This window comes from Lycium barbarum, chromosome 12, assembly GCF_019175385.1.
Source record: "Lycium barbarum isolate Lr01 chromosome 12, ASM1917538v2, whole genome shotgun sequence".
In the NCBI taxonomy this organism is placed as follows: Eukaryota; Viridiplantae; Streptophyta; class Magnoliopsida; order Solanales; family Solanaceae; genus Lycium; species Lycium barbarum.
In genome coordinates this window covers 86,343,911-86,365,335 of record NC_083348.1, presented here as the reverse complement: position 1 = coordinate 86,365,335, position 21,425 = coordinate 86,343,911, and the positions used below count along the sequence as shown (strand labels likewise).

The following is a 21,425-nucleotide window of genomic DNA, read 5'->3' as shown; positions in this document are numbered from 1 at the left end:
GTCCCCCGGATCATTTTTTTGCGCCGATTGCCCCGTCTTTAAATTTTGCCCCGTGGTCTTTAAATTATGCCCCTCATATTGCTGCTCTTTAATTTTTGTCCTTCGCATTGTAACTCTGAGCGTTCACCCAGAAATCATGAGATTTTGGGTAATTCCTTCACAAGTTATGCCGGTGGGGGCATACTTTTAATGTGCAAACTTTTATGCCGGACCCGGCATAAACTTGTGAATGAATTACCAAAGTTATGCCGAACCCGACATACGGCATAACTTTGGTAATTCCTTCACAAGTGTATGCCGATGGGGGCATAGCGAAATTTAAACTTTGCCTTGCGATTTTTTTAAAAAATTTTGACTGTGTGGGGGTTCGAACCTGGAACCCATGCGTTTTAGCCGAAGGGTAAAATTTAAAGATTTCAAATATGAGGGGCAAAATTTAAAGACCACCCCAAAAGAAGGGCAATTCTGCGAATTGCCCCCCACGGATTAGGGTCGTTTGCATTTCATTTTTTTGCGCGGATTGCCCTTCTTTTGGGGTGGTCTTTAAATTTTGCATATTTGTGGTCTTTAAATTATGCCCCTCATAATGCTAGTCTTTAATTTTTGCCCTTCACATTGCAACTCTAAGCGTTCACGCAGAAATCATGAGGTTATGAGTTCGAACCCCCGCTTAAGCATAAATTAAAAAAAAAAATTGCAAGGAAAGGTTTGAGTCGCATGTATGCCGGACCCGACATACACTTGTTAAGAAATTACCAAATTTATGCCGGACCCGGCATACTCATGCCTTATGGGCAGACTTGGCATAAGTATGTCGGGTCCGGCATAACTTTGGTAATTCCGTAACAAGTTTATGCCAGTGGAGGCATACTTTTAATGGACAAACTTTTATGCCGGACTCGATATAAACTTGTGAAGGAATTACCAAAGTTATGTCGAATCCGACATACTTATGCCAAGTCTGCCCATAAGGCATAAGTATGCCAGGTCCGGCATAACTTTGGTAATTCCTTCACAAGTGTATGCCGGTGGGGGCATAGCGAAATTTAAACTCTGCCTTGCGATTTTTTTTTTTAAATTTTGACTGTGTGGGGGTTCGAACCTGGAACCCATGGGTTTTAGCCGAAGGGTAAAATTTAAGGATTTCAAATATGAGGGGCAAAATTTAAAGAAAACCCCAAAAGAAGGGCAATTCTGAGAATTGCCCCTCACAGATTAGGGTCGTTTGCACTTCATCTTTTTGCGTGGCTCGTCCTTCAAAGGGACTGGTCTTTAATTTTTGCCTTTCAGATTGCTGGTCTTTAATTTTTACCCTTGCCTAAAATCTCTAGGTTTGGGGTTCGAATCCGGATTCAGTAAAAAAGAAAACTTACAAAGCAGAGTTTCGTAGCAAAATTAGGTCTATTCAGACAAAAATTAGGCCTTAAGGCAAAGTTTTGCAAAATTTCAACTGGGTAAAAAAAAAAAAATCACCTTAATGCAAACTTCTACCTTAAGGTAGAGTTTTGCCTTATGCCTGAAGGCAAAACTTTGTCTTAAGTAGAGTTTGCAGTCAAACTCTACCTTAAGGTAAAGTTTGAAACTCTGCCTAATAAGGATAGAGTTTACAGTCAAACTTTGCCTTGTGATTTTTTTTTTTTTTTTTTTTGAATGAGTGGGGTTCGAACCCGGAACCTAGGAGTTTTATGCGAAGGGAAAAAATTAATGACCAATAATTTGAGGGGAAAAAATTAAAGACCACCCTCAAATAAAGGGTAATCGTGCAAATAGCCCTTGAACTTTTCCTCTATTTTATGCTGATATTTAATTTTTGCCATTCAAAATCGAACTTATGACTTACACATCATAATATCCACGCCCTTAAAGAACTCATGCCCGCTAAGCATAAATTCAATTTTGAAAGACAAAAATTAAAGACCGACCCATTTGAAGGGCAAACCATGCAATTACTTCTACCGCGTAATTATGCAGAAAGTTTTCACGAAGAAATTGCACGGTTTTCCCTTCAAATGGGTTGATCTTTATTTTTTTTCCCTTCAAGTGGGTTGATGCTTCCTTATCCTTGCTAACTAGAAATGAACCTTCACGAGTTGAGTAAAAGCACCTAGCCTATCTTACTCCGCGAGATGTAACCAATAGATTTCTCTTTTTCAACGAAGTCCTTCTTTCAGCAAAATCGAAGCTTTTTAATTTTTGTCCTTCAAAATCAGACTTTAGCCTTGCGGGGCATAAGTAGTTTAAGGTTGCGGATATGCTTTGTTAATATGATGTGAAAATATAAATTTATACTCTACACAAAAGTTGTTTCTCTTGACTCTTGAGCGACAAAAGTTAAAAATCAGTATAGGGACAAAAGTGCGAATGATCCCATTTTCACAAGTTGTTCTTTTTGGCAAGAAAGTTATTTATTAAAGGGTGTGATCATTTTTTTTTTTGTTGCAACTTACACACTTTTTACATTTTCTTTCTGCAACTTATAGACATTTTACATTTTTTTTTTTATTTTTTTTTACAACTTTTACACCATTTATATCAAGGTCTAAAGATTTGTTTAGCATACTAAAAATCTTAGGGAAAAATATTAGACGTCTAAAATTTTATAATTTATTGCAAACATTAGATGACAGTCTAATATTATGTTTATAAGGTTGATAAATATATATATATATGTAAACATTAGATCCGAGTGTAATGTTGTCTAGAAGAATAATTTACAAAGGTTATATTTGCACAACTTTTTAAAATAAAAATAAAATGTAAATGATAACCTAAAAATGGATCATCTGTGTAAATCAGCCCGAATAATGCACTTGCTTGCGTATTGAATATTCTCTTAATGAAGTATATCCTTTTTTCTTTTTCTGTTTTTGGTAAACTGATTTTATTTATTCATATATATATTAAGGAAGTACAGTAGTAGTAGTAGATACTAGGTCACTAACATGATAGTGATTACATAAAGGTTTTCTAAGCTTGCCAAATTATTACACAAACAGCGATGGAGTCAGAATTTTTATTCTTGGGGTTCAAAATATGAAAAAGTAAACACATGAAGAAGTCAAAGGGGTTCAACGAGTACTATATATATATATATATATATATATATATATATATATATATATATATATATATAAAATAATTTTAATCATGTATAAACAGTGTAATTTTCCGTTGAAAGATGAACCCCCTTGGCCCTTCCTCCCTCTGCCCCTGCCTACGAGCAAAGACGGAGTCAGGATTTGTGATTTGGGGGTTCGAAATTTTAAGACATGACAACGACCTCAAGTTAATGCATAACAACCCCAAACCAACGAACGAATACCGGTATTTAATATATTTTAAAAAGCTACAAACTCAAAGAGTCCCCGTACGTACTAGTCACCAGCGAAGGTTTGGACTTCGGCAGAGGGTGGGCAAAGGCTTTTGTAGTTTTGAAGAAGAAGAAGAAGAAGACCGAATAGGTTTTGAATCTTGAAGAAATCTGATTTTTGATTTGATGTTTGTGAAAGAAACGGAGAGCCTTTTAAAAAAAAAAAAATTATCAATCTTATATTTTTAAAAATAATTTTTTTAAAGCAAAATCTGCTTATATAGCAAAAGGGAAAAATCTTGTAGCAAAGGAAAAAATGTATGTACTTATGTGTGCAGAGAAAGTTGGAAGCTGGGGTTTGAGACGCAGAAGGCTTTCCTGTCTTCTTCCTTACCACTGGACCATCAACTTAAGATGGTACATGTGTCCGCAGTTAATAACTACGTATGTTTACTAGATTTTCTAATACAAATAAAGAATCTACGCAAAAGTTATTAGGAATTCGGCCGAACCCCATGTTACACTCTAGCTCAGTCCCTGCGGCTACGAGTTACATGAACGCGAGATGTTTCGTGCATCGAGTTGTCCTTTAATAAAACATCTATTCAATAAGTTAAGCTTTCTTGCGTTAAATTTGATATCCTTAACTGCAGTGACGGGGCTAGGATTTTTACTTTGGGGGTTCATCATATAAAAAAGTAAACATACAAAGAAGTCAAAGGGGGTTCAACAACTACTATATATACATAAAAAAATTATTTTAATCATGTATAAATAGTGTTTTTTCTGCCGAAGTTCGTCCCTATGTGGCTAAGCTCCTGCTTAAATGTACCAAATACTCAAAAGTCAGGAACTTTAAATACATTAATAACATAAAATTCAGTATGTTCCAGCAGCTCATCCTTATATCTAGAGATAAATTGCAACAAGTTTATCCTGGTCTGAAACTAAGCTAATGGGCTATGAGCTTAATGGGATTGTCTTAGATCAGAAGAACTTTTTGACCTTTGTAAGGAAATATAGTCACATTTTCAAAGAATTTTACCTGAAAACCTGTGAAATTTAAAATTCGGTGAAAATAATTATTTTTGAATTACAAAACTTAAAAATGCCTAGGCCGCGGTATTACTACTTGATGACTTGAGTAGTATACAGTCGGTCCAATTGATACTAGCCATCAATTAATGATCAGTTACATAAAAAGCACGAGGATCAAACCTTAGTTTGCCTTACATCGAAGGTTCCAAAAAATGGTGCGTGAGGAAAGTTTTTTGGGGGGGAAAAAAAAAAAAAGGAACTCCCAGTCAAAGACTCAAAGGAACGGGTATAGACTAGTTCTATTAATTTTGCTTCATTAGTAACAATAATTGTCTTGTTTTGACAAAGAAACGTGCACTACGTTTCTTGGTAAAAAATTGCATGTTGGTGATCAGTCTAGATGACACTATTTCAATTTCGGCATGTTCCACATATTTTTTGACATCATTTTCATTAATATTAAAACTTATTTAATTTTTATTACAAATTTGAAGAATATAAATCTCTGTATTTTTTATGACAAGGGAACCTGCAGCCGCTACCCTTCGGGTGCACACAAGGTAAATTTCGCTCCTGTGCAATAGCCCGCGAACCACACAGGAGAAATAACCCGCTCTAGGCAAGTCCCGTGTGACGAGCTCAGTCAGAAGGCGGCAGGGGATTTCGAACCTGAGACCTCTATTATAGAAGTCCCATGCTCATCTACTACTATAATATGATACAAAAGTGATATTTCTTTTTAATAAATTACATAATGTTATAAAGGCATTTATATGTGAATTTGACCATTACAAGAAGGAACTGATTTTTTGAATTTCAACAATCTATTCATATTAATGGGTAGGGGGGTAGGAAGTAGGGTGGAGTGAGAGGTGCATGTGATTTCAAGAGAAGATAAAAAGGGAATATTACCATAGAAAGATAGAGCATTTTCAAAGAGATTTCACACCCAACTACTCAACTCTCTATATATATCCCTCATCTTATTCTCATTCTCACCAACCATTTTTCCTTATATATAGCAATAACTTTTTGTCATCATGATCTTATGCATTTGAATTTATATAATTTCACTCTAGCTCTGTGTTGCTATAACACATCATGATCCTTAATGTGTGTGTGTCTGTGTCGTACTTCTGGATGATTAAAGGTCATCTAGAGAGTTATTAGAATATGGCTTTTAATTCTTTTGTTTCTAATTACTTTTTGCATGTTAGTGGATCTAAATATTTAATATGTTTTGCCATTTTTCTCATTTAGGAATTAAGAACTTCTCATGGGATTGATATATATATTATGGACACATTTTTATTGATTACATTTGTTCCATAAGTTTTTATTCTCTTAGCTATTTTTTTTTTCTCTGTAGTTCTAATTTCTTGCCTCCTCCTCTTTAATTCTAAGGTCAAGAAGACAGCATGAGGATACTTCTCGTTTGTCTTAGGGCTGATATGGTGAGAGTTGAGTATATTTTTATTTAAGCTTTATTTATTTATTTATTTATTTATTTATTTATTTATTTATTATGATGTTGTTTCAAGTACCTTGGGTCTATTGTGCAAGGCAGCGGGGAGATTGACGATGATGTCACACATCGTATTGGGGCAGGGTGGATGAAATGGAGGCTTGCTTCCGGAGTGCTATGTGACAAAAAGGTGCCACCAAAACTTAAGGGCAAGTTCTACAAAGTGGTGGTTAGACCGACTATGCTGTATGGGGCGGAGTGTTGGCCAGTTAAGATCTCTCACGTTCAAAAGATGAAAGTTGCCGAGATGAGAATGTTGAGATGGATGTGTGGCCACACCATGAGTGACAGGATTAGGAATGAGGATATTCGGGATAAGGTGGGGGTGGCCTCGATGGAAGACAAGATGCGAGAAGCGAGATTGAGATGGTTTGGGCATGTGAAGAGGAGAGATACAGATGCCCCAGTGCGGAGGTGTGAGAGGTTGGCCATGGATGGTTTCAGACGAGGTAGGGGTAGGCCGAAGAAGTATTGGGGAGAGGTAATTAGACACGACATGGCGCAATTACAGCTTACCGAGGACATGACCTTAGATAGGAGGGTTTGGAGGACCCAAATTAGGGTAGAAGGCTAGTAGATAGTCTCGTTATCCGTTCTTATTAGTAGTCGCATTATTGCAATATAATTTCTTGTGCTCCGATTTCTGCTATTATTTGTTATTATGTGTTATTTCTTGTGCTTTGGTTATCCTGTGTCATCTGCTCTGATTTCTGCTATTATCGGTTATTTTCTGTGCTCTGATTATCCTGTATTATCTGTGTCGCTTGCATTATTTCATTTCCATATCGCTTTAAATCTCTTATCTGAATCTCTTAACCTTATCTAACCGTATCTGACTTCTTTTTATGCTTTTATTGAGCCGGGGGTCTTTCGGAAACAGCCGTCCTACCTTGGTAGGAGCCAGGTCTGCGTACACTCTACCCTCCCCAGACCCTACGATGTGGGATTTCACTGGGTTGTTGTTGTTGTATGATGTTGTAAATTGCAATGCTTGTGTGAGTTTGCTTATATTTGATTATCAATTGCAAGCTCGAATACATGAGGAGGGTTGCAGAGGCGCCGACAACCAACGTAAAATTAGTCGTGGATTTTTGATGATTTTGCGATGCAGAACGAGCTTAAATGGAGTGACATCCTTTTAGCGAGGATTCATATAGCCTACCACAACTTGTTAAACTCCGATTTGTTTATATTTGTGAAGAGGAAGATATTAATTAGGGTTTTTGAATGTGGAGCTCCTTTGAAGTCCAAAAGAGAATCTAAGTGGGAAAATTGAGCTGCTGATCTATGGATCCCTCGGTCCTATCATTGTAATTGGATGATAGGTTTGTGGTTTGCATATATCAGGAGCTTCATTGCCCTTCTTGGATCGTTATTTGGAATGAAGGGAGCTCTACACTTGATTACAATAGCTGTTTTCTTTTTACCAATAAAGTTGTGGTGCTAAGCGATTTTAATGAGTCTTACATAGCACGTATCTGAATTAATCGGGTGTTAAAATGGGTCTCGAACATCAAATGGGAAATCATACTAGTTTTCTTCTTTATGTTTTCCATTCATGCATCACTTCTATTGTTTGGTTCATTTAATTACCAGTTTTGCAGTAATTCCCTTTTCCATTCTTGTAAATGATAAAATCTTTTAATTTCATGATTTGGTATCTGCTATTGAATATCTTCTCTTGATGTTATTTCTGGGATTCTGAAGAAATCCATGCTACCTTCCTATATTCTCCCTCCATTCACTTTTACTCGTTCACTTTTGACTTTACACGCTTCTTAAGAATTCATAAATGAAATATATATATTTTTATGATAATATCCATATTAGTTGGTACGAAATAGTCTCCATAGATTTGAAAATGTTTTGGAAATGAGTGATTAATTTTAGGGGTAAAACAAGAAGAAGAAAAATTGTCTTCTCTTGATATGCTAAAGTAGACAAGTAAAAAATGAAATTTATTTTTAGTATAGTGAACAAGTAAAAGTGGACGAGTGAATATATATATATCTCATTTACGTGGGATTTCAACTAGCATATAACGTAAAGGCCTAATACATCAGTAAATTCATTTAGATACTCGAACTAAAGTTTATTCCAATTGAGTACCTGAACAAATGATAAAATGTTCATATTAGACACTTTCAGTTATTTTTGCACGTGTTCTCGAACGTCTATTAGGTAATTAAGTTAACCACATAAAATATGTCAAATCCTTTATTATACATGCCAGTCTCAATTAGAATTGACCTGAGGTTTTACGACTTATGCAAGGTGAAATATTTTGAGTGGTTAACTTATCAACGTAATGACACATGAGAACACACACACACACAAAAAAAAAATTCAAAATTTGAACCTAAAGTGTTTAATATGAACACTTTATCATGTATTCAGGTGCTCAATTCACTACTAAAAAAATTGAATTTTCCGACCTCAAAAAACCGACCTCAGTTGAGGTCGGAAAAAAACCGACCTCATGAGGTCAGTAAAATTGTAATATTTATTTTTCAATTTTTTTTAAAAATAAACCGACCTCATGAGGTCGGTAATATTGTATCAAAATTAAAACAAATAATGTACCGACCTCACTAGGTCGGAAATTTAATTGACGGTAAATATTATAATTTTATTTTTAATTTAAAAGAATACCGACCTCACGAGGTCGGTTTATTAAAAATAATTTTTGATAAACCGACCTCGTGAAGTCAGTATATTTTTAAATTAAAAATAAAATAATTAAATATACCAACTTAATGAGGTCGATAATATTAGCTAAATAAAATTAAAACAACCCCAATTAAACCCTTGTCATTTTTCTGTCTTTCCCTCTCACGCTTTTGAGGTCACTCTCTCTCTCTAAACCTATCCACAATCTCGAGCAACAGGTATGTTTTTGTTTCTCTCTATGTTAGGGCTTCATCTCCTTTTTCTCTGTCTTTGTTGTCTCCGAAGTTAAATCTGAAATAGGAGGTAAAAATATTGGGTATGTCTTGTTTGTGCATAAATCTGTCTTTTTTTTGCTTATTATTGCTAAAATCTGGTTTGTACTATTTTCTTTGTGCTAAAATCGAAGTTGGATGTCTTGAAATCTGCTGGGTTTTTAATTTCTTTGAAGGTTAAGTGTTGAGAATCTCTATTTGGGCCATAAATCTGCTGAAAATTGAAATACGATCTTTGCTTGTGCTAAACCTTGTTGTGTAATACTATTTGAGCTTAAAGTTTGTTTTAATCGGTTGCATGCTTGAAGAATTCAACATTCTTCATATTCTGTTATAGATGATCCGGAGGCAAGCATCTTGATGCTTTTACAGTTGGCTGTGCCCTTAATTAATTGCCTTTCAAAAGCTTTCACTCAGTTATGCGCAAACTGTTAGGCAATACTAATTACTCTCAAATCTGCATCTTTACTATTGTGCATAGCATTTATCTAACAAAAAAGTAAAACTCGCTGAAATCTATTGAGGAAGTTAAATAACTTTTGTTTGTTATGAAAATTTATTCAAACATGTGGGCATTTTATGCTATCCTGCGTTATTGTTACGTAGAAATAGAATCCTGCTTAGTTGCTTCAGCGACGAGTTTTAGCCTTCTCTTTGCTTTAATAGGAGCTCTAGTGGACATGGGCAGAGAGCAAGCAGAGCGTATCATTCGTAATGGGAATAAAGGTACCACTAATTTGCCTCTTTGTTGGACTGCTGGCACAGAAAAATCGGTCTCTGACCAGAACCAAGAACCAATTGGAATCTGAATCTTGACAGGTCAGTGGTTTTTATATAGTTTAGATACCAAATGAGAGATTTGTTGAATATGCTTCGTTCTCAATTTCAAGTTCTAATATTTATTTATAAACGTCATTTCCTATTCACTATAATGGCAGCCTTACTTTTGTACAGTATTTTGCTCATACTTTTTGTAAGGCTTATGGTTATCTACGTTCATAAGAAAAAAAAATGTAGAACCAGTTTGTCTTTGTTCCAGAAAATATAATGTAAACATATTTTGGCTTTGACATGGATATCCAGTTGAAATGAACTTGTAGCACTTGAAGATTATCAGCATTCCAGTTTAACTTTGTTAGTTTGGTTGTGAGTAGACTGTAAATTTGACCTTTCTTTTCTCTTAGTTGTTAACACAGAAAGCTATATATGTGAAGTATTTTGTTCTTCTTTGGTTTTCTAAAGCCATCTACGTACTGTTCTGCATGTTTCAAGCTATTGTAATTACACTTAAGAATCATAGAACATCATATTGCTATATTTGGGATAAATTTAACTGCTCTTCTTTTTGTAATTAAATGGTCAGAAAAGTGAACTAGAAAGTAGAAATGTAGAATAGTATGGCTTGAATTTGTCAAGTAAACTTTTCGCTAGGAGTCTTCATGCAACATCCTGAAGTGACTTGTTTTTCTACTTATTATTAAGAGGTATACTTCCAATAGTAGAAGATAGGGGACTATAAAAAATTGAGGAAGCATGCCAAAGTCTGCAGGATGATCAAAATTCTTTTGAGATCAAACAAACTTAAAAGCTTAAGATGATTTTTTGTTACATTTGATAAGGCTGCGTACAATAGACCCTTGTGGTCCGGCTCTTCCCCCGACCCCACACATAGTGGGAGCTTAGTGCACCGGGCTTCCCTTTTTCGTTTGATAAATAATATACTTCAATATGGATTTTGAAATTTTGGTGTCATTATCATAGCTCTTTTGCTGCTTTTTCATCTAAGAGACCCTTCGTCTAAATTTTCCTTTTTGAAAATATTTTCTTCTGTTGTAAAACCTTGCTTCCAACTGGCCCCTCAGCCTTGAGGTTTAGTCCTAAGCATGTGCTTAAAAGGATGCTTGGTTACCATCCGGACAAGAAGATTGGTAATCTTTCATATTTTGCATATGAATGAAAGGAAGCTTGCTGACATTTCCTGCATATCAACAGTCATTTTGCAGGACAATAAAGTATTTAATTTACTATAGCTTGCTGGCTTTTTGTCTTGTACATACATGTTCCAGTGACCTCTATAGTCACGGAACAAAGGTGAGCACTTCACCTAACTTGATTGCAGTTTTGCAAGTTCAAGTAATGCTTCTTTGACAACATAATGTCTTCTTCAGCTGGATTGTCGGTACACCATGCTGCTCGCTGATTCACCTGTCGTCTCTCAATCATCTTAACCAGTAAGGTCTCATCTGCAATTTAGTTTCTTCAGTTTTTCTTGTTCTTGCTATTGCTGCTTAGCATTTGCGAAGAAACTGCAGGATTGGTGCAAAATAAAAAAAATGAAAATAGATTGCCTATTTAATTTAAAGTCTTACCTTTGTTCTCGATATTGCATCTGGAATGCTGAAAATGTTCTCATTTCTCTTTTGGATTTGCTTATTCTTGGAAAATTACACCTGGTTAACAAAAAAGTCAACTACATAGGTAAAAATGATCTGTCCCTAAGAACAGGCAAATTCATTCAAGGCTACAATGCCAAATAAAAAAGAAAACAGGTATGTGAAAAGATTTACAATTTAGTTCTTATTTGTTATGTACACTTCCACATATTAAGTCTAGAGTGCTGCAATCTTATGAATTTATGTGTTACCTGTTGTGTATTGCAATATATTCTAAGAGAAATGGGACAAAATGTTGTAATGAGCATGACAGAAACAAGAAACGGATAAAAAGGGAAATTATTTTTTCCTCTTCCAAGTGCATTTGTTTTTTGTAATTTACATGTGAATTCTCCAAAGCGCAGTAGCAAAGATAAATACTTGAGGAATACCAAGATTTTTTTAATATATCAACTAAAGAAAATTTTATTTAGGGCCTGAAGCAACTTCTTGGCATTGCTGCAAGATAATGAATGAAGACAATTCAGTTGTTACACCTGTTGGCAGCATTACTACTGCTACAACTTCTTGGCATTTTTTTTTTGATTAAGCACCGGGTGTCCGGGTCTCTTTGAGCCCCGACTAATCCCGGGGGTGCACAGGCCCTCGGTAAGGAGTTTCCCGCAAGTGCACCACGGGTAATTCAGGGTTTTACCCCAGTCCGATGGCCCTCAGAAATTGTTTGCACCCAGTGGGTTTCGAACTTGAGACCTTGAAAGGGAGCTACAACTTCTTGGCATTGCTGCAAGATAATGAATGAAGACAATTCCACAACTGCCATAACTGCCATATATACTATTTTCTTCACAGCTGCCATATAATTAGTTTTTTTTTTTTCGTTGGATATTAACTACAATTTCTTTTCAGGTCATGGAAGAGTTTATCCCGGAGGAACTTACTTTTGTTAACAGATTAATTCTAGACTTCAGCTGCTAGAATTCAGATTCCTGCCAATTGCAACATATCTCATACATATGTTGGACTACCTCCAATCTCTCTGTTTTTGCCTTTCTAGCAAGCCCTGAATAACTTTGGTCCACAAATGAATGTAATATACTATGAAGCATATTATGTTAATATTCAGTTTAATCATCTTGCCTTTTTTGCATCTCAGAAGTGAAAAAATAGGCACGGTCACGGGTCATCTAGTTTTTTATGAAGAGCAACTTAGGTAGTCACTTTAACTTATCCGTAGGCAGCAGACACTTACACTGGTTACTCTAACTCTTGCAGGGTTAGTCCATGCTCGTACTTTTTTATTTTTATATATTGTTATTTATTTGTAGTAGGCCTTCAAATAATGTCTTCATATGTATACAGGTTGGAACCTTCTAAAGAATGCTCTAATTCCATATTTGATTCTTTCAAAAGTCAAGTTAATCCCAATGGAGTCAACTGGAAAGGAGTCTCAGAAGATATAAGAGATTTTTATTTTGGAGAATTCAAGGTATAACTTTTCAGCATAATTAGTTTTAAAAGTGCATTAACTCCTATAGATAGGATATTAATGTTATTACTTTACAAACTTATTTCAGAAGACATACTATTGGGACTCTTCCATCACACAGGCGGTTGTATCTCCATTGGGGAGCATCTCCAGAGACTTGTAAGTATACTATCACTCTTTTTATATAGTTTCTTCCACCTCAAAAATCTTGCCACGTTTTATCTGGAACTCGATACGAGTGACTATTTGGTGGTGCACTTAGAAAGAAAGAAATGTTGAGAAATGTTTTAGAGCAAAAGAGAATCTGTAATACATATGTATCTCCTTCTTTTTTACTGTACTTGTGAAAGAAAAGCACAACAGTTTATTTTCTGTGGCTATACTATGTTGTGACTTATATCAAACGCACTGGACTTATCTTTTGCTGGTAGTTTCCATAATATTTTGCTAGACATATTAATACTCTTGATATAATATTTTTTTACTTACTTACTAAACACATGAAAATAAGTAAGAAACTCATTTGCTTTCCAAGAAAACATTCTCCTCCATACCAAACACACCCTATAAGTAGAAGCAATAGAACATACCAATGAATAGGAAGATGGAATCCCTCTAAATGAAGAGGATAAATTCACTAACACCTTTGAACATCCTTGTTCTCTATTATGTCTGGTTTGATGGTTGAATAAAGGGAAAAAGACTGAATTGGATTGAAATATACTACAAGAAGTGGTGTAAAAAGAGAGGAAAATATAAAGTGAGGATTTTGGATCAATGGGTATTAAGACTGAAGAGACACAAGACTTATCTTTTGTTGCGGGATAGAAATTCAAGTCTTATCAGTCTAATGAGTTCTGTTGCAGGCATTAGAAGTAGATAAATGCAATTGCAGTGATTCATAAATTTGGTCACATTGTATTGACTGATATAGAAGAACTGTAATGTCTATGTCTTATTTCTCATTATTGTTGATAGCAAGTGCAACTGTGGCCTTTAAGTTAGTTTCTGCGCAACTGTTGCAATCATTTCTTGTTATGGAAATATCTCTAAAAAGAAGAGAATATAATTCTTGTTTTATAGGCTGTTGAACATTGTTAGAATTTGCAACTTACGCAATGAGAAGTTCCTGAATCAATTCCATTGTGTATTATCCAGCTTTTAGTGACTTCTCCCTGCCCTCTTTTTTTTTTTTTTTTTTGTTCGGAGATACCATGACTCTTTTTTTGGCTCAACATATTTAACTTGTAACTGGTCTATTTTCAAATAATCTGTACTATGTAGTTCGTTAATTTTAGTTAAATAGGTGAATTATTTAAACAAATTTTGAAGCTGTCCCTTTTCTATTAATTTATATTTGCGATACTTACATATATTATTGTATAGATGGCAGGTGAAAAGAGGGGTAAGAAAACAAAGCAGGCTAACGAGACAACGGTTCCCCGGAGACCACCAGAAAACCTTGCGATTAGAATGTTTGAATGTTAATGTTTGGTGGATTTGTGAATGTTAATAATGTTATCTCCGAGACATCCTGAACCACTTGAGTTAACCTTTTGCATTTGTTTCCAAATATGTAGCACGGAATAGTAATAATTTTATTAAAAATCTAATTTCATCAATAATTCTCATAAAACCCCACTTAATATCCAGTAAACTACCATCTAATCAGACCATAAATATAGTAGAAAATGAGTTGCACCAAAACAATTTATCATATCCAATGGAAAGGCATGAATTGGATCAACTTTCGGGTTCATGAGTTAGTAGTATTTGAACAAAATCATAGAATTCTTTGAGCGTCTTTGTACGCTTATTAAACTTTCAGTCACGAACTCATCTGATTCATCGCTAGTTGGGTTGTGATGTCCAGCTCTCCATTCAATGACCATTATCTCAAGGTTAGCAGATATCAAAAGAAGATCGCATAGAAATAGAACTTCTTGACCAGATCGCATTCCTTCAAAGCCACAAATCCTAATCTTTTTAAGGTGAACGCCCCAATCTTGAGGAAGCATAGAGAGTCGAGACATTCCTCTAGTAGAGAAACAATTGTTTAGACCTGGAATAAAGCAAGTCTGCAAATGGAAAGTCTATTAGAACAGAAAGCAAAGATCATTAGTACAGATTAAGAGCATTACAATTTACGTGGGTTAAGAAAAATGTTCTTTTTTTCATTTTTTGATCGTTGTATTAAGAAAAATATCTTCTAATGTTTGATTTTAAATCATAGGTATTTTATTTACCATCCATACATTTTGGCCAAAGGAGCAGGAGATATCTAGGTAGTAGGCAAGATCATCAACAACCCTTCTTTGCAATTACTAGATTGTAGAGGCGGATTCAAGATTTAATCTCCAATATTTTAGTAGTTTGTTTGAATTTAACTTACCGATTGAATCAGCACATTGCTTAAATAAGTGAAACCCAATATCTCATAACAATGTTTCATACAGAAAACAAACCTCGAACTCGAAGTAGGGTGTGGCCATATGTATGATCAACGTTCGAAGGTTGAATGCACTTTGTAATAGCCATACAATGCCAGGGAGATAGCGCTCTTGTATGGGAGTATGCAGTGTTAAACACTCGCAGGTGCCCATGGTGAATGGCATATATTGCATGCCCCAAGATGCCATAACCTTCAAGACGGAAGAAACACGAAAGGAAATCTAGTTAACAACATATCCAACCATCCAGCAAAAAGATTATAGTCTTTCTATATCTCCATCAACAAGTTCGATATGCAGGTTCAATACTCTTTAGCTAGTTAAAAAAAAAAAAAAAAAAAAAAAAAAAAACTCAAACGTTTTTTTTTTTTTTTTGGCTTTCACTCATAAGAATAAAGATATTCATTGTAAATATTTCCTCATAAGTTATCCCAATACATAAATTCTATTCGAAAGTATTTTAACCTTGTTATTCGTAAAGTAAATAAAAAAATTAAATGTCATTTGAAGTAATAAATAAATTTTTTGTCAGATTCATCTTTTTACCCCTTTGTCTTTTTTATATATTTTTCTGATTGTGTTGTACATAACTAAGAGTGGCAACGGATCAGATATGGGTGGGTCGGAAATTGGTTAGACAAAGAGGGGTAAGCTTAGACTCTTAGGATTTAAAAAAAAAAAAAAAACTAAAAACAAAAAGTTATTAAAATTACAAAATTAAGTTTTTTAAATATTAAAAAATAAAAAAAATTAAAACTTTAAAAAATAAAAATTATTCAAAAGATTAAATAGTTAAAACTTTAAAAAATCAGAATTAAAAAAGAATAATCATGTTTTGTAGCTTTTAACGGAGGGCAGTTGATGGGTCAGTTTGGTCTCATTTGATAGGTCAGCTTGGGATGATAGATTTGTGATAGGTCAACTTGGGCTAGCCCAAATCAGCCCATTTTCAAAATCGGTCTAACCCAAACCCATTAAAACTTGGGCGGATTGAACGGATCAAATAGATTTAGGCTAATTTTGCCACCCTACATCACACATATGAGCCAAATAATATACTTCCAACATAAAGGATTAGGTTAAATTTTGCTAGGAAACCATTGGAAGATGGGGGAGGGGTATCAACTCTAGAACACACAAATAAACCTACTCCTGCAACCTGTTCAATGAAAATGCAGTATATCCATACTTGAAAATCATTCTATCAAAGAACAAAACATTTAAAAAAGATAATTTTATGCTCCAAGACAAAAACTTGAAAAGAAAAGATATCAAAGAAATAGCACAAACCTCAATGCACCAGGTCCCTAACATAACATCTTTGACATGCCTTAAAGCCATAAGCATGTTCATCAACATTTGTCTTTGCCGGTGATAAAACTCATCACGTTCCTCATCATCAGGTGTCTTAAACTGATAATCAAGCTTAACAGAAACGCATTTCATAACATTCCTCAACTTAATATTCATTCCAAGACAACCTTTTAACTCCAACACCTTAACACAAGGTGCATTAATTTCCAGTTCAAAATCATATACCATCTTCACTTCATTATGCCCATTCACCACCAACTTACTCACTTTACCATCCACTAAATCCAAACGTTTAAAACCCCAACAATTATCCAACTCCAATAACTCCAAACATGGACTACCCGAAATAAATTTTTTCACCATTTCATCACTACATTCCATCGATCCCATTCTTAATTCCCTCAAAGAATCACATCTCACAACCTCAATCATGTCAAACTTACAACCAACCCAATTCACCTTTTCAAGAAAAGAGTTAACAAAAACTCTCTTAGGCAGACTAAACTTATCATCATCATCATTGGAAAGAATCAAGTTAAGTTCTTTAACCTTATGTTTGACAGCAAAAATGACCCAAACAGTAACATCAGATGAAAAACAACGTTTGAAAGGGAAATCAAGATGAAGTTTTGAAAAACCGTTGGTGTTACAGTGCAAGTTTATGAGTGATTTGTCAACAAAAGAAACAAACTTTCTTAAAGAAATAGAATCCACAGGACGATGAATGAAATTAAGGGCGTTACAAATGGTCCAAAGAGTTGTACATTGTTTATAAAGAAGGCTAGTTTGAACAACATCGTCAAAAGGGAGAAAAGAGAGTATATGAAGAACAACTGGTTCAGGCAAAGAAGAGAATCTGTCTGAAATTTCTTCCATTTTTTTTTTCTTCCAGTTTTGGAGTTTCCAATGAAATAAAAAAAGGTTTTTGTTTTTTATTTTGTGGGGTTTCTTAACTCTTAAGCATGTCAGGCCATATTTATAGGTGGGCTAAGTTGGGTTTGTTTGACACCTATTAATTATTAATCTACTTTGGGATTACATATAATCTCCCATGATAGATTGTGTGATTATTTTATGATTATCCCCTGTTTACTACTACATTAGTGTTCACGTTTAAAACCGATTCAAATTGCAAACCGAATCAATGGGTTTGATTTAATTTGATTTTAACTTTAAAAGAAACGATGATATTTAGCTATCGAAGAAAAAATAATAAAATAAATAATATATACACAATTTTTATAATTATATATATACAATTTATTAATTTTTATAAATAATTTTAAATATTTTGTTTACTTTTTCATCATATTTTTTTTAATCTCTTTTAGGCTAATGAACTTTACACCTTAAGCTCATTTCTTAAAAGCAATCCTTAATCCAAACTCATTTATTCAAAGAAACAATTACTCCATAAGCTTTACCTAAAACGAAGTTGTATTTCTTATACACTTTATTCACTTGATTAATAAAGCTTATAGATCTTAAGACATTTTCTTCATAATCCAAGAAAATTAGCTCCCACAATAAAAAGGGTAATAATGGATTATAAGAAAGGGATGGAAAAGTCTTTCCTATGTTGGAAAACTTGATTAACAACACAGGATCGCAAGTAAATCATTAGACAGTGTCGAACACTCACTACTAAAAAAACAGGTTTTTTTGACCAAATAATTTCGACCTCACTTTTTGATCGAAAAAAAATCGACCACATGAGGTCGAAATTTTCAGATTTTTTTTTTTTTGGATTTCGACCTCACTTGGTCGATATTTAAATGGAAAATAAAATTTCGACCGCATGAGGTTGAAACTTATTTTTGTACAAATAATAAATGAAAAAAACATTTTAAAAAATTTAATTATATAAATAAAATAATTAATTAAAAAAAAGAGCATATTTCGACTGCATGCGGTCGAAAATTAAGTCAAATTTGATCAAATCTGACTTAATTATTTCGACCGCACGCGGTCAAAAAAGTAAATTTGAAAAATTTAATGTACTCCCCCAACATCAATCGTGCAATTCTCACCCCAAAATATACCAAAACCTAATTTTATCCCAAAACTCCCACCCCCACCACACCCCTCCCCCGCCGCCGACGCCTCATCCCCACCACTGCTTGTCCTCCGTCGCCGCCCTTTCTGTCCGCCAGGTATCTTCTTTAATTGTTTATTTTTTGCATCTTTTATGATATGTGTGGTAGTTCTAATTTCTTGGTCCTTTAACTTTTTTAGAGGGGAGAACCACAGAAGCAAGTTGACTAGTGATGTAGCTGGGGAGCTTAGTGATACATCTGTAAGTTGTGAGGAGACTAGATCCAATTCTCAGGCTATTGCATTTTCTCCATTGGAGCAGCAAGTGCTGAAGAAGGTTGTTATCTTCTCCTTCTACCCATTATTAGTTTACCTTCTGTTGATCCACTAAAATTTGCCTCAGAAATGCTATTACTGAAAACATGGTGAGTTATGGAATCTAAAGCTCTTGATGATATTTTTTTAGAACCTTTTTCTCTGTTCCTTTCTTTTCCTTATTTCCTGTATGTTGGCCTATAGATTGAACAAAAAGGAAAAGTTAAGGAAGTCTGTGTAAGCTAAGTATCCTGTTCATCTTTATATTTTTGCAAGGAATAATATGTCCTGGAAATATTGGAAAATGGCCATGTAATGCACGCCTCTTGGAGTCTTGGTCCTCTTTTTGGGTACAATTTAAACCTTCTCATTTACAAGTTTAAAGAAAAAAATTCTTTTCTGTACCATGATAGTGTACGTTATTTTCAACTTCAGCAAGGTGAATAAATTGGAAGAGGTGGAATTGCAAGTGTATGCAAGTGGTTTGATTTCATGTTTATTTTATTCTCCCTACAAGAACAACGTTTGATACCAAACAAGTTGGGGTCGATATTAATCTTCACTAATCATGTTCAATTTTGAATTTACAGATCTCTTCTTAAATATCATCACTAGTATGAAAGAAATAAGTAGTAAGTTAACACTGATTATGTTGTTTAATTGGACAGCTACGGGCAAAATAACCATGAGAATTAATTTGTGGTCTTTATCAGTGTTCTGCAAAGCAGTATGTGGTGTACTTTCATATGGTTGTTGGTGGTGTTTTTAAGGATAATGCTTCAAGCGTTGAGTTTAGAGTTGAGTCTTGCTTTGACATTGTTTTTAGTATGTTTCTGCAATATAATTATCCCTCCACTAATGTCTTGCAGTTTCAAGTAGTTTATTAATCTCTTTTTTTTTTTTTTTTTTTTTTTTTTTTGTATAGAAATCTATGTGGGTCAGTTTGCTTGTGATTTGAAACTTGATGGATATTAGATCTCTTCTACTCTTTTTTAACCGACAGTATGGTGTCTGAAAGAATTAATATTTCCTCCACTAAGCAAGCATAGAAATGTTGGCTTGAGATGAATTTAAATTAGGTCCTACTCTTTCTAAGAGTCTTTTAGTCCTATTAGAGATACGTATGCCAGTAGGAAATGAAGAGAACTTCTAGTACATTTCATTTTTATTGTTATTATGTATAATGTTGACTTGAGATGAATTTAAATGAGGAATATGGTTAATGAGGATTCAAATAGTTGTCTCCAACTTGTCTGAGACTGAGGCATAATAGTTGTTGCTTGTTTGCTTACTGATAAGCAGTTCTAGGATTGCTTTCACTATGCTTTTTGGTGTTTAAATTTGTTGGTTGGTGTTGCAATATAGTTGACTCGCAACTCTGGAACTTTGTCCTTGGAATGGATGTCTGTCTCTTGGCCTAAAGAGTAATATTTGTAATTCTTCCACTTTAATTCTTCCACATGCACTGGTATCAATTAGGCGATGAAGTATCAATCTGTAAGTGCAGATGCAGCAGAGCTATGCTACCTCCAAGCAAGTAAAGTCCACAACTTGAACCTTTTGAGTCAATACTCATCAAGTGTACTAGCTATGCGCTTCCTAGATTTTTGTCAACCTACCATGACGTTTGTGCCTATTCTCCAGTTACAATGTAAGGTGAAGAGGTGGTTCAGATTATTGAACTGGATTTAGTCTATCTCATTTTTGTTGGATGGAAAAGAAAAAATGAAAAGGAATGACAAAATTAATGGAAGTTATTGCTTACAAATTTATTGAAGTCTAGTCATCCACGTTTAAATATGAGCTTGAAAAATTGTGGGTCCTGATCAATGTCTTCTCTTTCTACTTTTATCAGTGTAGTTTTTCCTTTTTTCTCATTCTCTCCCTCTTTTTCAATTTTAGTTACTCTTTTCTCAGAAGGTGTAACTATGAAAGCTTGTGGTTAACTATTAGAATGTTTTCTCATATTAGAATGTTTTTTAGTAAAACATCTTTTTTCTTGTTTGTAATACAAATATAGGTCTCTCATTGTGTCTTGGGTTTTTTGTTTATTGATGTTGTAAGTAATGATTTTTCTCTACCAACAGATTTTGGCTATTTGAACCTCGATGTGGCATGCATAACATTGGAGGTTGGTATGTGGAGACATTTAGCAGAGATAAGAAAGGCCGAAATGTGCCATCTCAAAGGTATTGGGATGGCTTAGAGGCAAATGATCACTTTGAGAATTAAGTACCTGGTGTAGAAACCTCAAACATATGAAATTGAAATTATCCACCCATTTATGATAATCCTATGCATTGTGGCACTTTGGCAAAAACAAGTTTAGGTATTTTATGAATTGTGCTGATAACATGTTTTGCATTTCGATAAATTGATCTAACTTTACAATGCAGGATGTGTTTGCACCCTGTTTGAAAAGATCAATATGAAAATATTGCTATGTCACAAGAAGACGTAGTTCATGCTCTTGTTGATGAGGGTAGTGGGGAGGAATCGGATCATGTCTCTAACACCCAACGCTGACTTTTGGATTGTAATATTGCTATGTTTTCTTGGATATGTATATTTTTTTTTATGATAGTTTTAATTTGAATTAGATGTACTTTTGAAGGTGA

General features: G+C 34.4%; 1 protein-coding gene and 2 long non-coding RNA genes across 18 annotated transcripts; 2 read left to right on the top strand and 1 right to left on the bottom strand.

The window, feature by feature from the left end:
* The first annotated feature begins 8,656 nt into the window (after positions 1-8,656).
* Positions 8,657-14,319, top strand: LOC132623900 (uncharacterized). 12 transcript variants are annotated; one of them, XR_009576473.1, is made up of 6 exons: positions 8,892-9,634; positions 10,808-10,906; positions 10,984-12,481; positions 12,568-12,694; positions 12,783-12,853; positions 14,081-14,319. It is a non-coding gene; the product is annotated as an uncharacterized LOC132623900 (long non-coding RNA). The 12 variants fall into 12 exon arrangements; XR_009576477.1 differs by lacking the exon at positions 10,808-10,906 and having other exon boundaries at positions 8,901-9,634; positions 10,935-11,046; positions 11,682-12,481; XR_009576476.1 differs by having other exon boundaries at positions 8,904-10,906; positions 10,984-11,046; positions 11,682-12,481.
* A 101-nt stretch (positions 14,320-14,420) lies between these two features.
* Positions 14,421-17,506, bottom strand: LOC132623899 (putative F-box/LRR-repeat protein At5g54820). The gene is made up of 3 exons (XM_060338709.1): positions 16,435-17,506; positions 15,160-15,336; positions 14,421-14,772 (listed from the first exon to the last, which is right to left on the bottom strand). Exons 1-3 carry the CDS (start codon positions 17,332-17,334, stop codon positions 14,458-14,460), a joined length of 1,392 nt encoding a protein of 463 aa, XP_060194692.1. The 5' UTR covers positions 17,335-17,506; the 3' UTR covers positions 14,421-14,457.
* Positions 17,507-17,929: 423 nt separating this feature from the next.
* On the top strand, positions 17,930-21,425 carry LOC132625029 (uncharacterized). 5 transcript variants are annotated; one of them, XR_009576621.1, is made up of 5 exons: positions 17,930-18,611; positions 18,694-18,917; positions 20,173-20,231; positions 20,315-20,463; positions 20,895-21,425. It is a non-coding gene; the product is annotated as an uncharacterized LOC132625029 (long non-coding RNA). The 5 variants fall into 5 exon arrangements; XR_009576618.1 differs by having other exon boundaries at positions 17,934-18,611; positions 20,315-20,458; positions 20,895-21,424; XR_009576619.1 differs by lacking the exon at positions 20,173-20,231 and having other exon boundaries at positions 17,944-18,611; positions 20,315-20,458; positions 20,895-21,423.

Excerpts from the sequence above, each read along its gene's own strand:
- LOC132623899 (XM_060338709.1), bottom strand. The coding sequence starts at position 17,334 with ATGGAAGAAATTTCAGACAGATTCTCTTCTTTGCCTGAACCAGTTGTT. Across the intron at positions 15,337-16,434 it reads TAGGGACCTGGTGCATTGAG|GTTATGGCATCTTGGGGCAT; the intron begins GTTTGTGCTATT and ends TCCGTCTTGAAG. Across the intron at positions 14,773-15,159 it reads CACCCTACTTCGAGTTCGAG|ACTTGCTTTATTCCAGGTCT; the intron begins GTTTGTTTTCTG and ends TTCCATTTGCAG.